At 48.3% G+C, this 22,225-nt stretch overlaps 1 protein-coding gene across 1 annotated transcript in view; it reads right to left on the bottom strand.

Annotated features, from left to right (window-relative positions):
* Nucleotides 1–787: 787 nt before the first annotated feature.
* The window catches only part of LOC119399349 (fringe glycosyltransferase), a 133,806-nt gene continuing 112,368 nt past the window's right edge, over nt 788–22,225 (bottom strand). The window contains exons 9-10 of the mRNA XM_037666162.2: nt 19,947–20,029; nt 788–6,289 (exon numbers count right to left, since the gene is read on the bottom strand). Of these exons, the coding sequence (XP_037522090.1) occupies nt 6,235–6,289; nt 19,947–20,029 (138 nt within the window). The 3' untranslated portion in view covers nt 788–6,234. The remainder of the gene's footprint in view (nt 6,290–19,946; nt 20,030–22,225) is intronic.

Here is a 22,225-nt window from a genome sequence, read left to right as displayed (position 1 = left end):
GAGTGGGATAATAATAATATCTGCGTTAACGTCCCAAAACCACGATATGATTATGAGAGACGCCGTAGTGGAAGGCTCCGGAAATTTCGACCACCTGAGGTTCTTTAATGTGCACCTAAATCTAAGTACACGGGCCTCAGACATTTTCGCCTCCATCGAAAATGCAGCCGCCACGGCCGGGATTTGATCCCGCGACCTTCGGGTCAGCAGTCGAGCGCCATAACCACTAGACCACCGTGGCGGGGCGTTTGAGTGCGGTGCAAAATACATTTCGTGAGAAGGGGGATAGAAAAGAGGTGAAAGTGAAGCGCCCAAAAAGAAGTCATTTTGTAGACTTCATATAAACATGGCATGTTTTATGAAAATACGGAAAACGATGCGTTTCGATTAACCACGAACATTTTGATAAGTACCCTGCGCTATACTGACAAAATATCGGCGTTTGGGACCCAAGCCGACGATAGGTCCTGAAGACACATGCAAATCTTATAAAACAATATAAGTGAATAATTTAAGCACATGCGTAAAACTCGCGCAGTGCACTATTGAACGTTATTTATTTTTCTTCTAATTCAGCCTTCCAGTTAAATAAAATGCAAGTAATATGTGCGGCGGCACCCATTACCTCGCAAGCTAGCTCGCGCGAAATCTGGGCTCTTTGACATTTACTACTTACGTCACAGCGAGAGCTGCCCAACCTTGATGAACTCTGTGTAGGTAGCATTGCTCCAGCGCTTCCTCAAGACAGCGCAAGGAGAGAGAGAAAGAAGGCAATAGACCGTGCGTCTCATTCAAACATGTAATATTTTATTATTTTCCTATTCGCGCACTCTCATTATCATTACAGCACAAAAATAATAACAAGACTAAAGAAGAAAACCATCCACCGAGTCGCTGTACGGCCGTGGAAGTCTCGTATACAAAGTACAAAAAAGACTCGAACTTTTTTTCGTCTCCTCGTCATATGTACACCAATACAGGAGAGAGAGAGAAAAAAAATAACTTGGGGCACTCTTGAACACTCGTCCATCTGACGACGAGTGCCCCACATTGCAAACTAGATTATGTACACGTATATTTACACAATACTTCCAGTCTGTGGAATAATACGACCTAAACGCATTACGATATACATCTCTAAAATATCGCTTTGAAGATTGCCACAGCGTGAAACGATGATGCAGGCATTCGAAACTGAGGAAAAGGCACAAACGGACAAGACGACGAGCTACGGACAATTGAACTCTATTCAGAAAGTTACAACTTTTGATGGCCTGACATGCCTTCCGTCATCGTGAAAGAGGCATGTGAACAATAGAAAAAATAATTTTATTTTCTATTCTTTACGTGCTTTTTAGATGATGACGTAACAGATGTCGCGTTATCAAAACGTTCTAAGTTTTTGAATTGCTATTTTTTTACGTGATTTTTTGATGATGACCTATATATACAGTCATGCCGGGTTCTAGAACCTTCTAACTTTGCGAATAAACTTTCAATTTTCAGTAGCCCGTCGTCTTCTCTGCTTGTGTGTTTAGTCTAGTGCCTTCAATCCGCGCCCTTATTAACCGTGCTTCCATACCAATTCACCCACATTTGTCTTCTGAGCAAGGTGATGCAGGGCACAGTTTTAGATTGCTTAACACCAATGGGCTCCCGGGAACTGTAGTTCCCAGAACAGCACGAAACCCCACACAAGAAGGAAAAGATAGGCAAAATAATTTCGTGATCACTTCAGAGAGAGAGAGACACCATGATTGCACAAGAGGGACTGCGCCAAATCAATGAAGAGCTATACAATCGTGAAAAGCAGCGAACTGTGACATCACGCAGCAATTTCCCTCACTACAGGAGATTGCTTCAGAAGCACTCAATATATAAAAAGTTCAACTCGGTTACCACTTGTAGAAACTGAAGGAGAGCGATTCGCCTTTCCGATGCGTGTGCACTTTGAGTCTTTGACATTTAACACGGAACGATGCTTCTTCATGCGGCGAATTTAACCGCCACTCTCTGTCACACAATGACCTGTACGAAAGTTTCAAAAACGCACATAGAAAAACAGAAAACAAAAATGTTCGAAAGAAAGGCCAGACAACGCGCTTCGGCACAAACTGTAGGAATGCGGCTTATGTATCGGTATTAAAACGCATCCGATCTACATTATACGTGCGACGTCACGTCGCAAATAAAAGGTGCGCCTAATGTCCATGAGATGATTTCCAACAGGCGTCAGCCGGGCTTCGCGACATAAACGAGAGGCCACTAATTGCAAAACACTTAATTACTGGACGATAGTCGGCTATTATTTGTTACACAGACAACATAAGTGAGAGATGACTCTATCCCTGTCGCCTTTCTTTGCGATTGTTGTTGTTGCCTTTTATCGAGTGTGATAAATTCAGTAGTACGAAAAATCGCTAAGTGCGAGTATTCAGCTACCCTTTTGTATGCATCGGAATCGAGCTAAAAGGAAAAAGACCTTCCGAGCGAGCGTGAGTAGACTTTGTACGGGCTGTCACGTTACAGTGTCTGATTTAGATGAACGAAAAAAAGCGTTATAAGGGACTAACCAGCATCTCCAGGATATGTGTAGGGGAAGAGTCCAGCATCTTCGCTTATCTCGCGAACGTCGTTCGAAGCACAACTTATCGCCTTATCAGCCTTATCGTGGTGAGTGCCAGAACGGGTATTTGCACCATTACGTGCGGCTCGCCGGATTACGTTATCGGTAAGGTTGGGAATAGTTAGGGCAAGCTGTGTTCATCTGTCAGCTTCTTCCGACAGACCGGAAAGTGCTATCGAGCGGGCAGGGCAAAATAAAAAAAAATTTTTAAAAGCGACCACAGATGTGATCCTCCTGCGAAGAAGAAAAATAAAACAACGCTACAGCAAGGACAAGAAGCGGAGCTCGCCCCCAGCGCATACGTAATTATACGGCGTCCTATCTTCGAAAAAAAAAAAAAAACATCACGCGCCATGCGAAATGCCTCACCGCGAGCCCGGTGTCTTTAAACGACGCGGTCACCGGCGCCAAATGGATATGCTTGTTCATCGGGCGCTCTAGACTCGACTTTGATTGGTCGGCGCAGGAAAGGCTCGCGGCTATTTGCGTGCGGCTTCGGCTCGGCTACCGACCTCGCACGCAGCGACGGCATTCCCGACTTGTCCGAGGGAACGAGAGAAAAAAGAGAGAAGTTAAGCGAAAGAAAAACGGCCTGCTCAATTAAACGCGGACGACGGGGACGCAATTACAGGTCGTTGCTTCCGCACCGGCGCGCGACAGCCGAGGTATTATAGACGTGACCGCCGGCTAGACTACTGCTGTTACGCGTCTCGCTCGCCTCCTACAAAACTTTATAGGCGAGAAAAAAAAAAAAAAAAGTGGTCGGGTGGGGTTGTTTTTCTGACTTTGCACGTATACCTGAGAGCTTTGAAAGCGGCTCGCATGCGTTGTCGTCCGCGGGCAGGTTTTTTTGGGGCAAACGCGCGAGGCTTCAGTGAGGCCAAACTGTTATGCCTTCGAAATAACCGCGCCAGGCAAATAACGGACATGGATTCAGACAACACGACCGGCCTCGGCGCTGTTGTTTCGAAGATGTTAGCTTTTAATCAACTCGCCAACCTTGCCGTTTCGAACGATTTTCTTTATGCTTCGCCATCTCGCGCGCTCGGACAAACGAAGCACTTCCAAATTTCAGTGGACGTCATAAGTGCGCTGATGTTGCTCCTGAACAGCCGGAGGCTTTATATCGAAGTCGATATATTTTACATGAACAGGATGTGAACTAAAAAACTGTTGATGTGAAAAGTATAGACCAGATTATTTTTACTTTTACACACACGTTTTGAGGAAATACACATAATCTTGAACCCAGTCATTATCTGGCGGAGCGGCCAGCGTAGGGGCTGCGTGTTTGACTACGTCACGACTGATGACAAGCTAACAGTGGCGGCCAGCATGCGATCAAGACATGCCGGATGCTATCGTGGTGATCTTTTCCACATGACCCGAAGCCCCTCTATCAAAAATAGCTGCTCCATGCAAGTAAAGAAAATTCTGGTCTATAAGGAGCGCTCTAAGTGAAACGTGCTTAGCGACTGCCTGCGAGCTCGCCTCGACTTGCCTGAAAGGCCGAACGGTGCTGCGAATACCGGTCAAGGCACCTCTGCGTCTGACTGCGCGCTTCGCTTTATGGATATGCAGTGGCGGAAGGTCATTACGCATTTCTGAAGTACATGGGAAATAAAAAAAAAATGCCGGTAACTCGTTATCCTGAGTTGTCCAAAGCACATAAAAAAAAAGATGAGGAACACAGTAACGAAGAGGAAAGCTCTTCTGCAGGAGATTAATCGAAATTTCAAGTCACCCATTGTTCACATGCGTGCATTTGGCGTTACTTAAAACATCTTGTTGACGGCCCACTTTTAAGATATTTAAAACAAAAGATAGCCTGCTTTGCCTCGAAAACACCATGCGACATCATTTGTAGGTCTCGATTCCTATACTGATCTACAACTGCAACAATCTCTGAAAGGAATCGCACAGATCGTCCGTGTTTCACGATTTGCGCGTCAATATATGGAACAAGTGTCGACGCCCAAGTTCCTATGGCGAGGTCGCTCATGTTCAATCGTTCCGCTTTCACGATTTGCATTTCGGCGCATAAGACAAGTGTCGAAACTCAAGTGCACAACGCATGATCCCCATTGATACAAAAAAAGAAAGGCTCGACTACGTTGCTGGGTGAGCTCATCATGCGGTCCGGGCACAACACCTGACTTTGTGTGCGACACCGCATCGGTGAACATGTAATCCCCGATTGAACACGTTGGATACCCGTGCTCCATACTGGTGGTGTGAAATAATCCGACAGATAGAGAGAAAAAAACGCCGGTTTCCTAAAGATAAATCGACGTATATACTGTACAAAAGGGCCGATATCGAAGGAAATTGTTGAGGGTCCGACGCCTACGCATTGAACACGCATCGTAAAGAACACGAGCCTTAGAATCCATTACGATCCATTACTATTTTGCATGCCGCAGGGTGCAAAATGTCGTCATATCTATCCGCCATTTCTTAAGACTTACGTCAGCTCACTAGATCTGCTTTTTTTCGCGGGAGATCGCTTAGCGCTAGCAACGCGAACATTACGTTGTGACTGTCCACTATTGTGACTGTCATGACTCGTTCGATTCGACTTATGCATTTGAATGAAGGCAAAGAACATTACCCGATGCGTCTTACCCAAATCACGTGCAATCAAATTCCAAATCTTTGAGGCGAACAGAGCTCCCAGCATGTAAGGACGGTGTATTTCGCCCCCTCACGTAACGTTATCGTTTTGAAACACCGCGAGTTTGCGATAGGAATTTTGCACCAACGGCTGAAACCCATGCCGCGCCTATTACCCTACAAATAAACACATTGTGTCGTTACAATGAGTTGCATAGAATGTTCACTTTTTTGCCACTGACCGACTCAGAGACAGCGTGCAGGACCGTTTACGTGCATACGTTGCCGTGAGTCCGTAGTTTCCTTACACTGTGACCTATTACCTATATAGGCGACTCAGTCTCTATCAGACTTGGCGTCGAATTCTGCACTTGTGACAAGCATCGACCCTGTTCACTGACGCAGTCCAAAACGCAGACAACTCTAAAAAATACAGCCGCATTCAAGGTGTAAAGAAACGCAATGCGAGATCCTCCAGTTGGTATCCTGGTAAACGAGGCAAGTTCGGCCAGCTCTCCCAAAAGAAGGGCTCAGCAAATCGAACATCAACTTAAAAAGCCGTCTGATACAGCTCTACTGCAGGAAAGTCTGCACGAAGCGATGCATTGATGGTCTTCCACGGAGTAAAGGGAGTCACTACAGCGATGGTCACGCTGTCACACCAACAAAAGTTCGCGACACCATTGTCCAACCACCGTTCGCGTACCAACGGCCGCTGTGATGACTCGCCGCCGAATTCGGCATCACTAAATCCTCCAGGCTTCACTGCGCAGTGTTCCACACCACAGTTCCAACCACTACACAGAGGTCCACTGCAACTCCCTCGATGAACGTACTCCCGCGCACTGACTGACACTGCGGATGCACGCGCTGTTGATTGCCGTTTGGCGGCGTGTCTCGTTCTTTTCCAGGTGCTTGGCAGGTATCGTGGCTGTTGGCATAATCCACGCTGCACTCGGTCTAATGCATCCCGAGCGAGCGCGTCAGGCGTGTCGCTACCTCGGACAGAAACTGAAGTTCGGGAACAGCTGGCAGTGTAAGGACAGGAACCTGCAAGAAGGACAGAACAGGTCAGCACGTATGAGACCATCTGAAACCGGGAAAACCCACCAACACGCGAAAAAAAAAACAACAAAAAGAAACAAAAAAGAAACACTACGGTTATGGCACTGGTATGGGCGAGTTGGTGGCATTGCATAATTAATTGCAGACGTTTCGAGCACAACAAAGAGGACGACGAAAACCATGAGGATCGACAAACACAAGCGCATGTGTTTTGCGCTTTACCCGGGTTTTGTTGTGCGCGAAACGTTGACAATTAAACAGTTATAATGAACAACACGATAAGAGCCACACAGCCAGGTCGAACTACAAAAGATTACCACAACTGCGCTGTCAAATTCACCTTTGAGAAAAAATCACAGCATATCCACGGAGTGAATGATGATGAGTGGGCGAAGCTGCGGAGGTTCATCGGTAAACCGTGAATCTTCCGTGAATTCTGCCCAGTACATCATCACCGACGTGAGATCGGGCGCGTTTATACTAAAGGTTCGATGAGAGTTATGACGACTTGCAGCTCACTTTATTTTACATGTACGCTGTGAATTTTCATTGTTTAGAAAACCATTGCTTTAGAAAACATCTGGCGTCTTTCGTTAAGCAGCTGGCGTCTTTTCGTTTTGCTTTAGAAACATCTGGCGTTCTTTCGTTTTGCTTTTACAAAACATCTGGCGTCTTTCGTTGGTTTATTTCATCAATCAACGGCGTTTTGAACAAAATTTTTATTGTTTAATCACGCACAGGAGAAATCTCACCAGGCACTACCTTGGAGGTAAACAATGGCTGCTAATGGGAATGAGAGACAGAAGAAGTCGGCTTTTAGCTAACACTTACACTTCTACTTCTACTAACGTTTCCTACTGGAACATGCCAATGGCTGCTAATGGGGAATGAGAGACAGAAGAATTCGGCTTTTAGTTAACGCGCACGCTGCGAATTTTTTATTGTTCAACAACGCACAGGAAAAATCTCCCACCGGCACCACCTTGGAGGTCAAAGCGTAAGACTGGTTACGCACTACGACTACTACGACTACGACTACGTGGGACGAACGGGTGCCGCCTTAAAGGGGTACTGACACAAAAATTTTGGCCTCGCGTTTTTTTTCCTGCAATGTGTTGCTGGGGGCCTGTTAGTCATAACACGGCACATCGTTTGCTGCAGCGCGCGACAGATAATTAATTACAGGCTCCTCATTGCCGACCAGTGTCAGTTTCGGTTTCAAAAACGACAAGCCTCCGGGTGCAACTATCACCACCTAGCGGCTGCAGCGCTCGATCACGTCAGCACACAGAAGTGTGACGCACTTCCGCGCTGTTCGCGTCGTCTCCTCGCATTCGCACGCTTGCCGCACGTGCTGCGCGATGACGTCCTCGTTATCGTCGTCCTCCTCATTGTCGTCTGTTGGCGACGATTTCCTTGAGACACCAACAGCGCAGCGGCGAGCGCGTCAAAACAAAAATGGCGGCTACGACGTCATCACAACTTGTTGTACCGGCTACAACGGTTACGTAGGGGAAGTAGGGGGGTCACCTCGGGTCACCTCCGAGAGTGTCAATGCAATAGGTGCGCCCTATAATGCTGGATCGCGCACGCGAACTTCAATATTCATATAAAATACCTTCCAAGCTTTATTCGCTGTCGATATTTCGCAGATGGTACACGCACGTACACGGAAATCGATCCAGCAGGCTATCTCGGCCACGAAATTTTGTGTCAGTACCCCTTTAAGGAGCTTCGCCACTAAGAGGAGTGCACACCTACGAAACACCCACTTCAACGCACCTTTAAGTGGGCATAAAATATCGACACGTGATCAGCCGTTGTCTGCAGCCGATGTACTGCGATTGTATACATGTAAAACTGCTTCATTTTCTCACTTTATCCTGTTTTCCCGACTTCGTACGCTATTCTGATGAACTTCCTATCTTCACGTTCTGTAGACTTTTTCTTTCGCCCATTCAATTAACACGACTGCAAGAACTACGGTACTGCATATCACACACGCAGTAGCTGCTCGGTTACAAGCAATTTCTAAAGGCCGAACCATATAGAGCGTTTTTGCCGGCGTTTTGCCGGCGTTTCGTACGCCGGCGTCCCTCGACGTCGACGCTACCGGTGACGGTGGCCGAAACGTCCACCTCTGGGCGGTCCAGACATCACGGGCGGCAGCGTCGACGCCGGAAGCGGTTCGATGGACGCAGAACCAATCAGCGTGCGGCTGGCAGTGACTTCCGCTACGTAACGGCGTCGTCGCTGCTGCCAAAATGGCTGCCGCCCGCCTCGGATCTAATAAGTCGTCGCCGTGCACTGTGTGGCCCTTAGGTTCTCAACTGATGCTTGTATTTGACTTAGCTTGTTCCGTAGAAGCTTCGACAGCAAAGTGCTCGTGATATCTTTGAACTCTTTCCGAGAGCCGTACTCAAGTTCATCGGTAGGCTTAGCAGGAATGAGTGTATTGGCCGAATACGTGGCCTCAAAGATGTACGGAAGCTTCAAGCTCAGAGGCCATATATTACAAGTTCGTGGTTCTTCTTAATGCCAATAGCTGGCGCTACAAGTCAAATAAAAAAAAAGACTTTTCGGTGGCACTGTGACTCGTTTTTTTGCACCACAGAACTGCAAATGAGACATAAAAGCTATAATCAGGAGTATATCTTGTTGGTCCATTGACGGAAACTGTACACTGCTTTACGAGGTGTCAGGTTCATTCCCTCTGGTCACACTGTGCGACGCTGAGTTAACGCTCTTCATATGGTTTGCCGCCCTCTCTGACGGCGTTGATGCGACGACGCCGAGGGACGCAACGTCAGAAAACGCCGGCAAAAACGCTGTATATGGTTCGGCCTTAAGGCTCAATAGCTGCGCCAGTGCGATCACGTGCCCAATTTTAACTGCGTAATATCCGCACGCCGCGTCAAACACTACGCTCGGCAAGAGACGCCTCATACTCGAAGTCGAACCCAACGCCTACCTGGCAGTGCTATTGAATTGCGCAGCTAGTTTCTGAGGGTGGCCCGTATAGGCCGAGCGTTGTTTTTACCCGCCGCGTTTGACAAATAGCATTCCACGCGAGAAGCCGAAAACAAATGAAAAAAAAAACGTTTACTCGAGAATGTACACTGGCCAGCCGAGGCGAGAAAACAAAGAGACGGAGTCGTTCAGGGCGGCGCCATTTCGAACTGGTTATTAACCTGGCTTCGCAATGATCGCGCGGTTGCGCAAGACCAATTTTACAGACGACGCCGAGTACCTCCGGTCAAGGGAGCGAGACAGTAAAATGAGCAGAAAAACGACATCGGGTGGGGTAAAATAAAGAGGGCGAGGGGGTGGTGGTGGTCCTGCCTGGACACGTTCTAAAGATGAAAGACGGGTCGCCAACGAGCCGTAGTCGCCGAGGGGTCCGGGCTGTAATTACGAAGCGCTACACAGCCTCGAGCCACTGGGAAGACCACAGTAGAAAACAAGTGCGCGTGAAAAAAATGCAGAAAAGCGTGCACCTCCGCCGACACGTGTCCAGACCGGGAGGCGCCGCCGGACGAAGTTGTTCCGCTCGCAGGGTCGAGTGACGCGAATGGGAGAGTGTTCGACAGACTGCGACGGAGATGACAGCGAGTTCAATAGCTGTTGCGACACTCCCTCGCATTATGATGTGGGGTGGGTGTACAGACACGTGACTGAACAGTGTCGAATCTGAGTACTTAGATATATGGCACGAACTGGAAGCCGACCCTCGATTTTCCGCCGATTCTGACTTGCAGTAAGAGCGACCAGGCACATACCCACACCATCTACGCATACCCATCATAAACGCATTCACAACGCACGTAGTTTCATGCGCATTCATGGCCACACACAGACATTTAACTCATCACCATTACCTCGAGCCATAGCACATTGGAACGGACTTCCAGATCACATTGCATCCATCTCTAATCGTGAAACTTTTCGTCATAACCCGATTTCGTTGCGTTTTTCTATTGTATAACTTTGCTGCACCTTCCTGTTCATCATTTGTATTTTTTTGTTCTTTGTTTTTTTACTTTCTGTCTGTATTTTTTTTTGCAATGCATATACTGATGCCCCCCTTACTCAATGCCCTTTAATGGGCCTGTAAGGCATTTTGAATAAATAAATAAATAAAAAATAAGCCAGGAACCGTGCACGGAGATTGCGCTGTCCATCTCCACAGCCACAAAAGTTGTCAAAGCCCGTTGCTGACCCACGGGCGACCACGAGCTCGTGGCGGATGTATGGGTCGAATTGACGAGACTATTCTTTGACGTGCGCTGCTTTAGCGATTTTCAAACCATTCCGGCAAATGATAAGTACTTTATGACGACTGGGGGACATCTGCTCTTGGAAATAATCTTCACGTAAGTGCTTATTTGGGCCAGCTGGTAGATGTTCATAGAAAACGAAAAACAGAACGAAGCAAAGGACAAAAGAGCAGAGACAAACGGCAGCGCTCGGTTCGGTCCGTCTCTGCCCTTTTGTCCCGTGATTAGCGCTGTTTTTTCGTTTTCTATGAATCTTGACGTGCTTTGTTGCTTTTCTTTTTTGCGAGGATATACGGTGTTCGGTGCCACAGTTAAGACGTCTACGAAGTGTCTCATGGCATACACAGAAACAAAAAGAAAGATGTAAAACGACCCATACATCTTCCACGATTCACGCCGGAGTGACACGCCACTTAGGTGTTCTTGCACCAAATAACATGCCTCCCAGCGCCGCAACTCCCTCGGATGGCCGATGCTCACGCTTTATGGCCACATATCTGAAGCAGCCTTGAACAAGGGTCACGCAAGATTAAAGGACATCACGATATCATGCAGCTGGGCAACGACCGTCATCATGCAAGTGGCACTGCCATCGGCGATCTCCGAGCGCGCCCAAATAATAGAGGGCCCCTGAGATCATCGGCATTTTTCGCGCGCTCCTGGCGCGACTGACGCGCCCCTTTTCCAATGTTTCAATCCTGCAGTGGCAACAAACGGGGCGGTTGCACGAGACCTCGCGACCCCTCCGTGCGAATGACGCTTACATTTATGACACGGCCCCGAAAAAAATGTAAGGACCAGGAAGCGTCCAGCGGCACGATTTGGGGTCGAGGGCTGGCCGGCCACGCGATGCGATGGACCGTTGAAGATTCGTCGCACGCCCCTCTGCTATTTTGCGCGAAGGATGGTCCTCAAAATAAGAACATGCACGCGCCAAGTCGAAGGTCAAAAGGTCGCGTAATCGTCGCCAAAAGTGCCTCTCTCCTGGCTGACGAGTACGCCTAGTATCTTCCGAGGCGCTCTTGCAAGGCTCGGGCTTATTTATTGGTGAACGCCAAAGTTGAGGCAATCTTAGCCGCAGTTGTAGGAAGACAGCGTCAAACAGAACAAGTCTCTGGCCCACCCATCTGAAGCTGACACGTGAAAGAAAACAATGTAGGCCGGATAGGATGATAAGGTGCATTGAATGCTTATACACCGCTCTGTACAAACGGAAGCTATTTCCATTTTTTTTTTCTTCTTTACATATAGTCCGATGTTTAGTATTCGTTGGAGTTGGCAGCGTTTTCGCCGTGAAAAGGACTTCCGAGTTCTTCCGTAGGTCAGATAAACCCTACCCCACTTTTTGACAATGACAATGACTTTTATTTTCGCATCAATACAGTGATTGATACGAAGGGGCGGGCGGTAAAAGCTGTCATTTAGACAGCTTGACGAAGCCGCCAGCCCCCTCATTGGCGCTGACAGCAGCAATATATTAGCAATATATCAACATGATATAGCAATATATAACACAAGACACATATAAAAATAAAGCAGCAGTCTAAACAGCAGCGATATATTAACAATATATCAGCATAAATCAGCATATGCTATTCGCCCGTTATTACTCGCTTTCACATGTTTCCCATGTAATCGAAGAGACATGCGCGTGGTGAAACGATGCATGGCCGCACTTTTCTCGGCTCACCACATTTCGCGCATATTAGTTAGCACCGACACGGCAGAACATCCTTCTTAGGAGAAGGCAAAGCACATAAGACAACGCGTGGACACGGCCGTTTATGCGTTAGCGCATGACCTACAGTGACAGAATAATACGTCGACTGCCGATTGTCAGTGAGCGTTTTTGGAAGTAGGAAGCGCAAGTAAGGCTACCGGGACCACCGCAACCGTCAATCAAGCCCTGCTTGGAACTTATATTCGGCCTCCGGCATTCCTGCACAGGCTTTCTCGATCCCTCGGCGGCGCGAGTGATCCCATTCACATAGCGATAGCAGGCCCCTTGACAGTGCTCTGTGAAGAAGGCATCGCGATAACAGAGGAGCCCACTTTGCCGTCGCCTTCCTTTTCTTCCAGAGAGAGAGGAGGCGCTGCGTCCCACGTGTGGAGTTCCCAGTCGAGGCGGCGCGCGTCTTCTCCAACTTCTTCCCGCCCCAGGGTGCCTCTTTCTTGTTTCTTCCTTCGAGTCGGCGAGCGCCTCGTACCAAAGCGTTTGCTTTCGTCCCAGCCGGCACACCGAGGGCCAAAACGAAGACTGTTGCTCTTTTGACCCCTCCCCTTGAGCGTGCACTGCAGTCCGCGCCTCTTCCCGCCCCTGTTGCCCCTGCCAGCGTTGCCAGATTGGAAAAGGGCTTCGACACCAACCCCAGAACAAAATTTCACCAGATTTCACCAACACTACAAAATGTCGACTATGACGTCATTTTTTTTCTTTTTAGCGCTTTACTTTGCAAAAGCCCTGCCCCATGGCAAATATTTTTGTTGTTTATAACGATATTATTACAAAGGAGAGTGATTTGATTATTTCTGCACTTTTTTTTTTTTGGGGGGGGGGGTATTCAACCATACTTTATGTATGTTCGTGCGTGCGTTTGTATGTGTGCGTATATATACGCAAGCAAAATTGAAAATTTTCAGGGGGGTTGAATCCCCCCCCCCCCCTGGCTACCCCCTGATGTCTACGCCTGTCTACTTGTCATTCGCCGTCCCGTCGGTCCCGTCTTGGAGCGAGCCCGCCGTGCAACCCATAACAATTGCGTCTGTTGTAGTCATGCATGCATAAGCGTGTACAAAAATGACCCCTCAATGCTCCAACATATCGTTACTTCGGGGTTTTCCGTCCATGCTGAAGAGTGTATATTGGAAAAATATTTGGTATTTCGAACAGACACTATTCGATTCGAATGCCGAATCGAATATAACACTATTCGATTAATCATTCGAAATTTTCGAATATATATTCGCACACTCCTAGAAACAGGCAAGGAGGTTCTTGGGTGGCCCACCCAAGGATGGTAAAAACGATGCTGGAGTGGAAAAGCCGAACGATAAAACGTCAGCTAAGAAAAAGTAGCAAGTCAGCTGTCACATATGCTCTTAGTTTAAAACCAATTAGCTTACCCTTACCCACGGTGTAAGGTATATACTCTACACATATCTTACACCGTGCCCTTACCATCTCGTTTTCTCTTCGTATGACGAAGCCAGTGCCCACAAACCGACTTCAGTTATTTAGCCCTGTTTACTATTTTTATCCACTTAGCGCGTGTTAAGGGCCCAAAAACTATAAAGAAAACAAGAGGTAAAAACAAGGTTGGTTTTGAACACGAACTTCGATAGCTAATTGTTCCGGACAGATACTTCCCAACGTGCCACTGTGTTACTGGCTTCCTTATCAAAGCCTTGGCGAGCTTTACATACTCATTCGGATATATTACTTTCCTCGTAACCAACCTACGACTAACCAGCATTTACGTGACCAGAACAAGGGCATTTTCTAATTGGATATCAGACGTACGAGAAGGCTTTCAGGTAAGGTATGTCCAAACGCTGGCTTCACATTTGCTCCTACGAAGTTTCGATTGCTTCCACTCTAGAATTTTTTTAACCTCCTTAGAGCCCGTCGCCGTCTAGAGCCATAAAGGTGGATATGCATAAAGAAGGAGAAGGAGAAAAGAAACTTCATTACTGAAGACAAGTGGAACGAGCGGGGTGGCGTCCAGCAGGCCCGCGAACTGTCCCGCGACCTTCACCACACAATCGGCCTGCTTTGGTTTGAAGGTTTGTAGATTTGAGTGCAGCAAGAAACTGGCACTACTCGTGGGATGTGGATGAAGGACCAATAAGTTGTCGACAACAACGCGGTGTAAATAAGAATAATTGTAGTGACAAGCCATTCCTCAACATTTTTCACCACTTTTCACCAGATTTTGTCTGGTGTAGCCGTTCTGGCACCTCAACACCAGCAGCTCTTAATTTTCACCAGATTTTCCCAATCTGGTGCCGAAATTCACCATCTGGCAACGCTGGCCCCTGCGTCTGCAGTTTCGGAGACCGGGAGCACGCGTGCCCCGTGGCGCACAGTACAGACGGGGGCCATCAGTGCTTTTTCCTCGGCTACCAGATGTTGCGCCGCGTCTGCGAACAGTCTGGGTAGAGGCGGCGACGACGCGGCGAGCGCGTAATAAGACCCGGGCCTGGCCGGCCGGGTAGTGAGGCGGCTGCCGCTCGGGAATGACAGCAGGTGGCGCCAAGGTCGCAGTCACTGTGAGTGCACCCGAGTTGCCCGCACTTTACACTAGGGCGTAGCCGAAAATAGGGGGCTCGTGCACCAAGAGAAGAAGAAGAAGAGAAAAAAGGTTACGCAAAGGTGGCATCTAGTTTTGTTACGGCGCGATCAAATTTGTGTCGTTGCTGCACGGCGAAGGTTGCCCATATAATGAGCACCGTCGATTTGGAAACTAATTTTTTTCTCATGAAATGTCCCCACTTGGATTTTTCTGTGGCGGAACTATACAGTGTTATCGAGTAACACAGACGCAGAGGTTGCTCACCTTATGTTTATTGCTGTGCCAGCAAGATGATTAAAAAAACGAAAAAAAAAAAGCGATGCCGCTACAAGCATAGCCAGACATAACCACGCCATCAATTCCTTTCGCATACGGTCATCTGCCTTAGTGCGATCGACAAGAAGCATCTTCAATGTTAGAACATTGCGCGGGAAATCTCTTCAAACTGTGGACACTGCTAACTACATGCAATTGTTGTGCTTTTCTTCGCACGAATGAAGCCCTCCTGCATGGCGAGTCTCGTCTCTTAGCCCGAGTTCCTCCACTCCATATGAGTGCAGCCGTGGACCCCATGTGCACAGAGTCGTAACACACTAGTGTTAAGTGGCGTGGAAACTGCAGGATCACATTGGGGGTTTACCCAGTGTTCCGAACTATTCTAGGCAACGTAAGAGGAACACTCGGACAACTATGGATTCCCTCCAGGCCGGAGGACAACATGGCGGCGTGTCCTTTCTCTCTTAGTATGCCCTCCAAACAGAGAAGCAATGCGCAAGCAACGTCCGTACAGCGAAGGCAAGCTGTCTTGCATACGCTCAAGCGTGAGCTCGCCACTTGTTCACATCGACATCGCTCTCACCGACGTTCATCAATACACATGCCGCAAAAGCACCACTTCAGGGGCTTAGAAAGTGAACGGCGCCTCTCGTACAAGCCTATGTAGGCACTGGTTTTCAGCCGACTGGCCAGCTCACGAAGTGAACGGTAGCTCTCATCCTCTCTTACCCTCTGTCCCTATGATGAAAGCCACGTAACTGCGGTGGCTAGTCCAACTCAGCGGGACGCATTGTTTCACCGAGATATATATAATGGAGAATACGCGACAGAGCGAGATTGGCTTTCAGACAATGGGTCCTCTTGCGAAGAGAATGGCAGTAAAATATTTGGATTCCAAGTGCTGCTTCTAGCTCTTTTCTCTCAGCAGCCTGCCTGCCGCTGCCCAATCGCAAGGAGACAGCCGTATCTGAGCGCTTCGCCCTGTTTACCCTCGACCATGTGGCTTGTTCTCTACACTCAACACTTTCAGGCACACCGCAGTATTAACTAACCCAAACCACCTCTCTTAGATCCACGGTGTTAGATCTAAGGAGATGGAATATTGTACGAAAATAGTGCGCGCGCACAGCTCGACAAGTAGAAGACGCGCACACAAGCCGCGTGGAAGCCAGGGCACTGTAAAGGCGCATGCGTATAGCGAAATGTGTAGCGTGCGTTTGCGAACGAAGGCAAGGCAAATAGAGTGCGCAGAGTGGCCAGACCACTTTTTGCCACATTCAAGCGCCGACGCATTTGTGTGTGTGTGTGTGTGTGTGTGTGTGTGTGTGTGTGTGTGTGTGTGTGCGCGTGTGCGCGTGTGTGCGTGCGTGCGTGCGTGCGTGCGCGTTGAGGGGGGGGGTGGTCGTATTCGTGACTCCCGAGGTTCTGTTGTTTGTTCCCTGCGAGAAGTCATATACAGACATTAAAATGAAAGGCCACGAATGTAGTCTGCTTCGTCACGCAGTCCTAGCCTCCTAGCGCTATGTAGTGCTTATTTTTGTCTCGCACTCTCTATTGTGTTCATTCGACTTTGAGCGAGTGTTGGTAAATGTTTCCAGGTACCTGTAGTCGCCTCTCGGTATAAATTTCTTGCGTGGGTACTAAAACACCCTTGCGCAGAGCGAGTAGTACTTGCAGTAACAGTGCGGTTCGACGCTTTGCAAACTTAAAAAAAAAAGCTGTCATTTTTAAAGGGGCCATGACACCCAATTTTCGACCATAATCCGTGTTATGCGGGTTAATTTTTGTGCGTTCACAAACAAGCTGGCGAAATTTTTGCGCATTTGGTCGAGCACTTAATTGATCATGGAATATCTTTATAGAGACGCGAGCGGCCTCAGAGTCGGGTAACACTGGCGCACTCGCGAGCCGTGACGTAACGAGCTGCTTGCAGTGCGATCGTCTGCATTCCGGCGAACGAATTTGTTCCCTCGTCAGCTGCGTGTGAAATCGAGCAATTTCAGCTTTCTTCAGCTCGGCGTTGAAACTAAGACGATTTTCAGCGGCTGAAACTTTGGTATACAGAAGAAGACGGCTCCGCTCCACGCAGCGCACGACGACAGACATACATGCCATGGCAAAATGGCGGTCACCGTCGGTAGGCGACTTCTAGGGCTTATTTTGTACTGAAATATTCTTTTACAGTGCATTTTTCATATATATGTAGAGGTGCAATATACTCTCTATGTATATTTTTAGCTGAAAACCGCAAATTGTTCGGTGACCGTGTCATGGCACCCTTTGATGAAAAAGTAAAAAAGAAAAAGAAGGCCTAGAGTAACGCTCCAATTACACACAGAATAACAGAAAAGAAAGAAACCCAAAAGGAATGGAGCTGTCAACAGGTGACGCGTCAGCCATCGACCATTGGCTTCCCGGTCGAAGCCACGATCGATCTGGGCGGCGATCCAGCAACATCCGAGTGTTGCACTCTCTGGCAATACTCCCGGACGTGGCTGTCACGAGCAAGGGGGACACCACTCATTCGCACGGGCCGTTGCGCCGCTCAGCGGGAAACGTTTTCTCGCCTGCCTCGGCACTGACGAGCGGCCATCATCACAAACAGACAATGGCTTCGGCAGGCGAGCAGCGCTGGATGCACGATGGTCCACTGCATACACCCTACTGCCCGCAGCGGTGCATACTTCCATCGGCTTTTCTTTATTTATCGCTACACACGCTGCACCACGCTACCAATGTCTCATCAGGCACAGCGGGGTGCTTCAGAACGGGAGGTCCGGCTATACGGCGCGATAATTCGACCCGCGAGTGACGATCGGCCACGGAATCCGAAGCCTAGACACGCGGTGCGTCTTCCGAGCGTTGCATCAGGGCATAATCGCAAAGAGTGTTGCGGACACGAAGAGCTATGTCGCTGGAAGTGTGGAAACCTCGAAGTACGCGCACGTCCAGGGAGTATATAAGCAGCGCCGTCCACGAAATCCTTGATATATGCACTTTCTTCCGGCGCGTAGCGGCCACGATATAATTCGCGGCATTCAGAGCCTACGTATATCCATCGTGTTCTGGACTGATGAGGCTTTCGAGCAACCGCATATATATTGCTAGCAAGGGAGTCCGGGGGAAGTTAATTGTGACGAAACATGCGCGGCACCATCATATATAAATAAGGCTGTTGATGACCCCAGGCAGTTTACGAACCGATGAAGGCCACGTAAAATATGTGGCGGAATGCAATTACGCAGATTTAGCGCATCTGTGCCACTGGTATCGCTAATCGCCTACCGGCTCTGGCTGGTCGCCACATGGCAATCATTTACCCCCCGCGGTTTCTGACGAGTCTGACACGGTACTTCGTTGGCTAGGAAGCGCGGTTCCCGAAATCCCTTTACGCATGGACGTGTGCAAAAAACTTCGAGGACGCCTGAGCTTCGCCTTCAAGAGTAGAACACGATAGCGTAATCGGGTCCCGTGCGCATCGCCTTCTCAATTGCTGGCCTGGCTTCTGTGCTCGGTGGATGCCTCAACAGTGCCGCGAGGAAACGAACGTCTGTCCGCGTAACATTGGCCGTTTCAAAGTACCCTAGAATGCCTATACTGCGAGTACAGTTGTGAAGTGCCCACCACGCCATAATTCTTCCTTTTGCGAATCAGCGAAGGGCCCACTACGCGTCCGTAAGTAAACACGCGAACCTACGCAGCTGCTCACTTTGCTGATGCATTTGCTCATGATGATGATGAGATATGTCTGAACACTTTGGAATGGATGGGCCTTTAAACGACCCGCTCGTTGAGCAATTCACATGTTTTGACGCCTGGCTTGATTCTACGCTTCTGCAAAGCAATATTACACGCGAAGGAGACTCGTCCCACGGCACGACATCCATATGATATAGTGTTTTTTCCTAAGCGTTTTTAGGCAATGGCGTGGCTCTGTGGTAGAACACCTGAACGACGCCGACGCCGACACCGACACCGGAATTTCTGCGAAACGTGCTCTTTAACGCTATCGCGTTAAAACAATTTACCTTCAAAGACTCGGCGAGTTGTCATAGCAAAGCTGACGAAATACTGGAGACTAACGCGGAAGCACTTTTGTTTAGTTGCTGTGAATATTGCTCAGATACTTTTGCATTCTTCTTCAGCTATTTTGATTCGACACCCTTACCCAATACTGCTGCGTTCCAGATGAAGTTCATGCGAACGAATGTAAACATAAATTAAAAATAAAATCGAAACTATGCAAGTACACGATCGTGGCTACACGTCGCGGTGTTCTGTTCAACCACAGCGCTTGACAGTGTTTGCTGTGCAAGTGTATGAGAGAGAAGGAGAGGTAAAAACCCCTGCTGCCGAAGGCGCCACCAGCTGAGCACAACATATATAGTGGCCCTAATACAGTCAGTTACTGCGGCATCTGCGTCTGTACGTCATATGTGCTCATCCTGCAATTCTGGACTAAGAAAATTCTGAATCTGAATTACGATGCTAGGTGGGCGTGCTCCATTTGAACTAGCTCAAGCACCACAGCAGGGTGAGCGGCCCTTGAGTGTAGCGGCGTTCGCGACTCAGCATCCGACGCGGTATTTCGTAATGTATAAGGAACTTCCAAAGCTCCCATTGCCGTCTTCTCATATCAACAATATATATGCCAAGGCTGCAGAGACCAGCTGGCTGATCTTTTTGCGTTTCTCCGATATGTATATACCAGTGAATGAAAATGTCAAGACACTCTGCCCAAGACTGCACCGGATATACAAAAATGCTGAAACGAATTACGAAAACTTGCAATCTCACCTAGTGGGGTCAACCCTTTGCGAGAAGCCGTCGATGTTGAGCACATTCAGCTCCTTGCCGAACTTGGAGTAGCTGAAGGTCACCTGCGAGAACACCAGTGAACGAGCTCTCAGGTCAATCCGTCTCCTGACTTCAAGCATCATATATTAGTTCTGAGAGCGATAGACGACGAGACACTTGTATCAAATCTTGGTCCATTGTACGTTCTTATCTCGTCGTCTAGCGCTCTCAAAAGTGACAGTGAAGAAGCGTACCAGAAGGCTTAATCGTCAACGCTTAAACATCATACATGCGGCCGAACAGTTCGGCAACGTTTTGCCACAACCCTCCAGCGTTCGCGGACTTCTGAGCTGTCAAAGTTGTAAACACAAGCGACCAGGTTGGCGGCGCAAAAGTCAACCAGACAAACGCAGAGCTTTTGTTGCAGTTAGCAATCAATACTTTGTTTCGCGGCTAGTGAAAATTTTCGGCAGCGGCGTAATAACGACGAGTTCACCCTCTTTATTTTTATTTTGCAATAGAAACAATTGTGGAACGCGACAACGTGTCTACAAGGCATTACGTTTTTACGAAGCCACAGAAAATATCATTACCAGCGTAAACAAACACCATTGCATGCACTGAACTACGGCACACGCTACCTGTATAAGCGAAGCTTGTGACAGATGCACTATTGTCTTTCAATACATTCAGCATATCCTGAACTACGGATTTCTGTTGCTAATTAGTCAATTATGCCATTTTAAATTCAAGTAACGACTGCCTGAGTAATCAGGCGATCGACTTCTTGTAGAGCTTTGTTTACCTTCAAATAAAAACAAGTTCACTCCGTATAGAATGCATATAGCCAAGCTCAGCGTTGACGTACTTCTACGTACTATATATACTGCAAGACAATCTGCGGACGTGTGCACGCTTTCTCGTCATGTTACAGGATATGCTTACGCACCGAGACTCTTCTCTCTTGAGCTTCCTGCTATTAACGACGCGAGGCAACGGAAGCGAGGCTAATGCCAACGCACCGAGCGAGCCGTTCCGAACGTCCGAGCAAACGAAACGGCACGAAGGATGCGTGCGCGGAGAACGCGAGCCCCATTTCGCCCATTTGAGCGCCCGTTGAAGCGCCGCTTCGTGATCCGAGGTCTCGCGTGATTATTCGCCAATCCATCAAGTACGGCACGATTCATCGCTTGCGCGAGGTGTCTTTGCTCCCTTATAAACGGTGCACAGATTATGTAGACACAAGGTCCACCGTACACATACGACGACTGTGGAAGGCAAAATTAAACGCCGCACATGAAAGGGCGCCGCCGATCGAAGGCTCAAACGCCGTCACTACTATCGGTAGTCTCAAGCGCCTGCAGCGGATCGACGTTCCATTCCAATCTGCTCTGCAGGTCCTTTTGTGCAGTCGACGAAATTACCGCTGGACTTTGAGCGTTCGCACGCAGTTGCAACAGCGTCGAACGTGTCCGCGTTACCAAATAGCGCAGCGGGGCATTGAGAGTTTCGTACGAATCGGAGGGAATGCAATCAGTCAATCACCGTGGGGATACAATCGGGATTACACATATCAGAACAGTCCCGGTGCAACTTCCTGTGCGTGGAACTCTCACGCACTGGACATCTATCGATCGAACGATACTGGCGATTATACATATACTGTTTTCCTTTCAGGTTATTCCAGGTTCCGCGTTTTTGGAACCCTCTGGAGTAATTCGATTAGCCCGAAAAAATTAATGCAGCAGTAGGAAAAAAATGTGTGATTGAGGGACGGTTTATGACTTCCAAATGCTGCACTAGAGGGTGTGAGGGACGCCCTAAGTGCGAATTAGGAGACCACCCATACACATAAAAAAAAAGAAGACAGCCTCTACGCCGTCATCAATCAAACAGCCGGCACCTGTAGGAACACTGTGCTCTATCTGAGGAGGAGGAAAAATGAGGAGGAAAAGGAAAACGGAAGGACAGGGAGGTTAGCCAGTTCTGAGACCGACTGGCTACCCTGTGCTGGGGAAAGGGGTAAGGGGAATGAAACATGATGAAAAGGGATGTTAAAAAAAGAAGAAAGAAGAAAAAAGGACAATAACGCGATAAACGATACTGCTTAATGTCTCTCTGAGACTAGTTGCCCGCAAGAAGCGCAACAAAGCTCACAAAGCTTTCCGTGCCGAGGACGATTTCAGCCAGTGTCCTATAAGATCTTTTCCTCTGACAATGGGCGATTGTCAAGTCTATCTAACACTTTTGAAAGTTCTTTTCTTGGTGCGCCGAAGAGA

Source organism: Rhipicephalus sanguineus, chromosome 7, assembly GCF_013339695.2.
Source record: "Rhipicephalus sanguineus isolate Rsan-2018 chromosome 7, BIME_Rsan_1.4, whole genome shotgun sequence".
Taxonomy (NCBI): Eukaryota; Metazoa; Arthropoda; class Arachnida; order Ixodida; family Ixodidae; genus Rhipicephalus; species Rhipicephalus sanguineus.
Note: the sequence above shows the minus strand (reverse complement) of the source record. Positions and strands in the feature narration are given on the sequence as shown.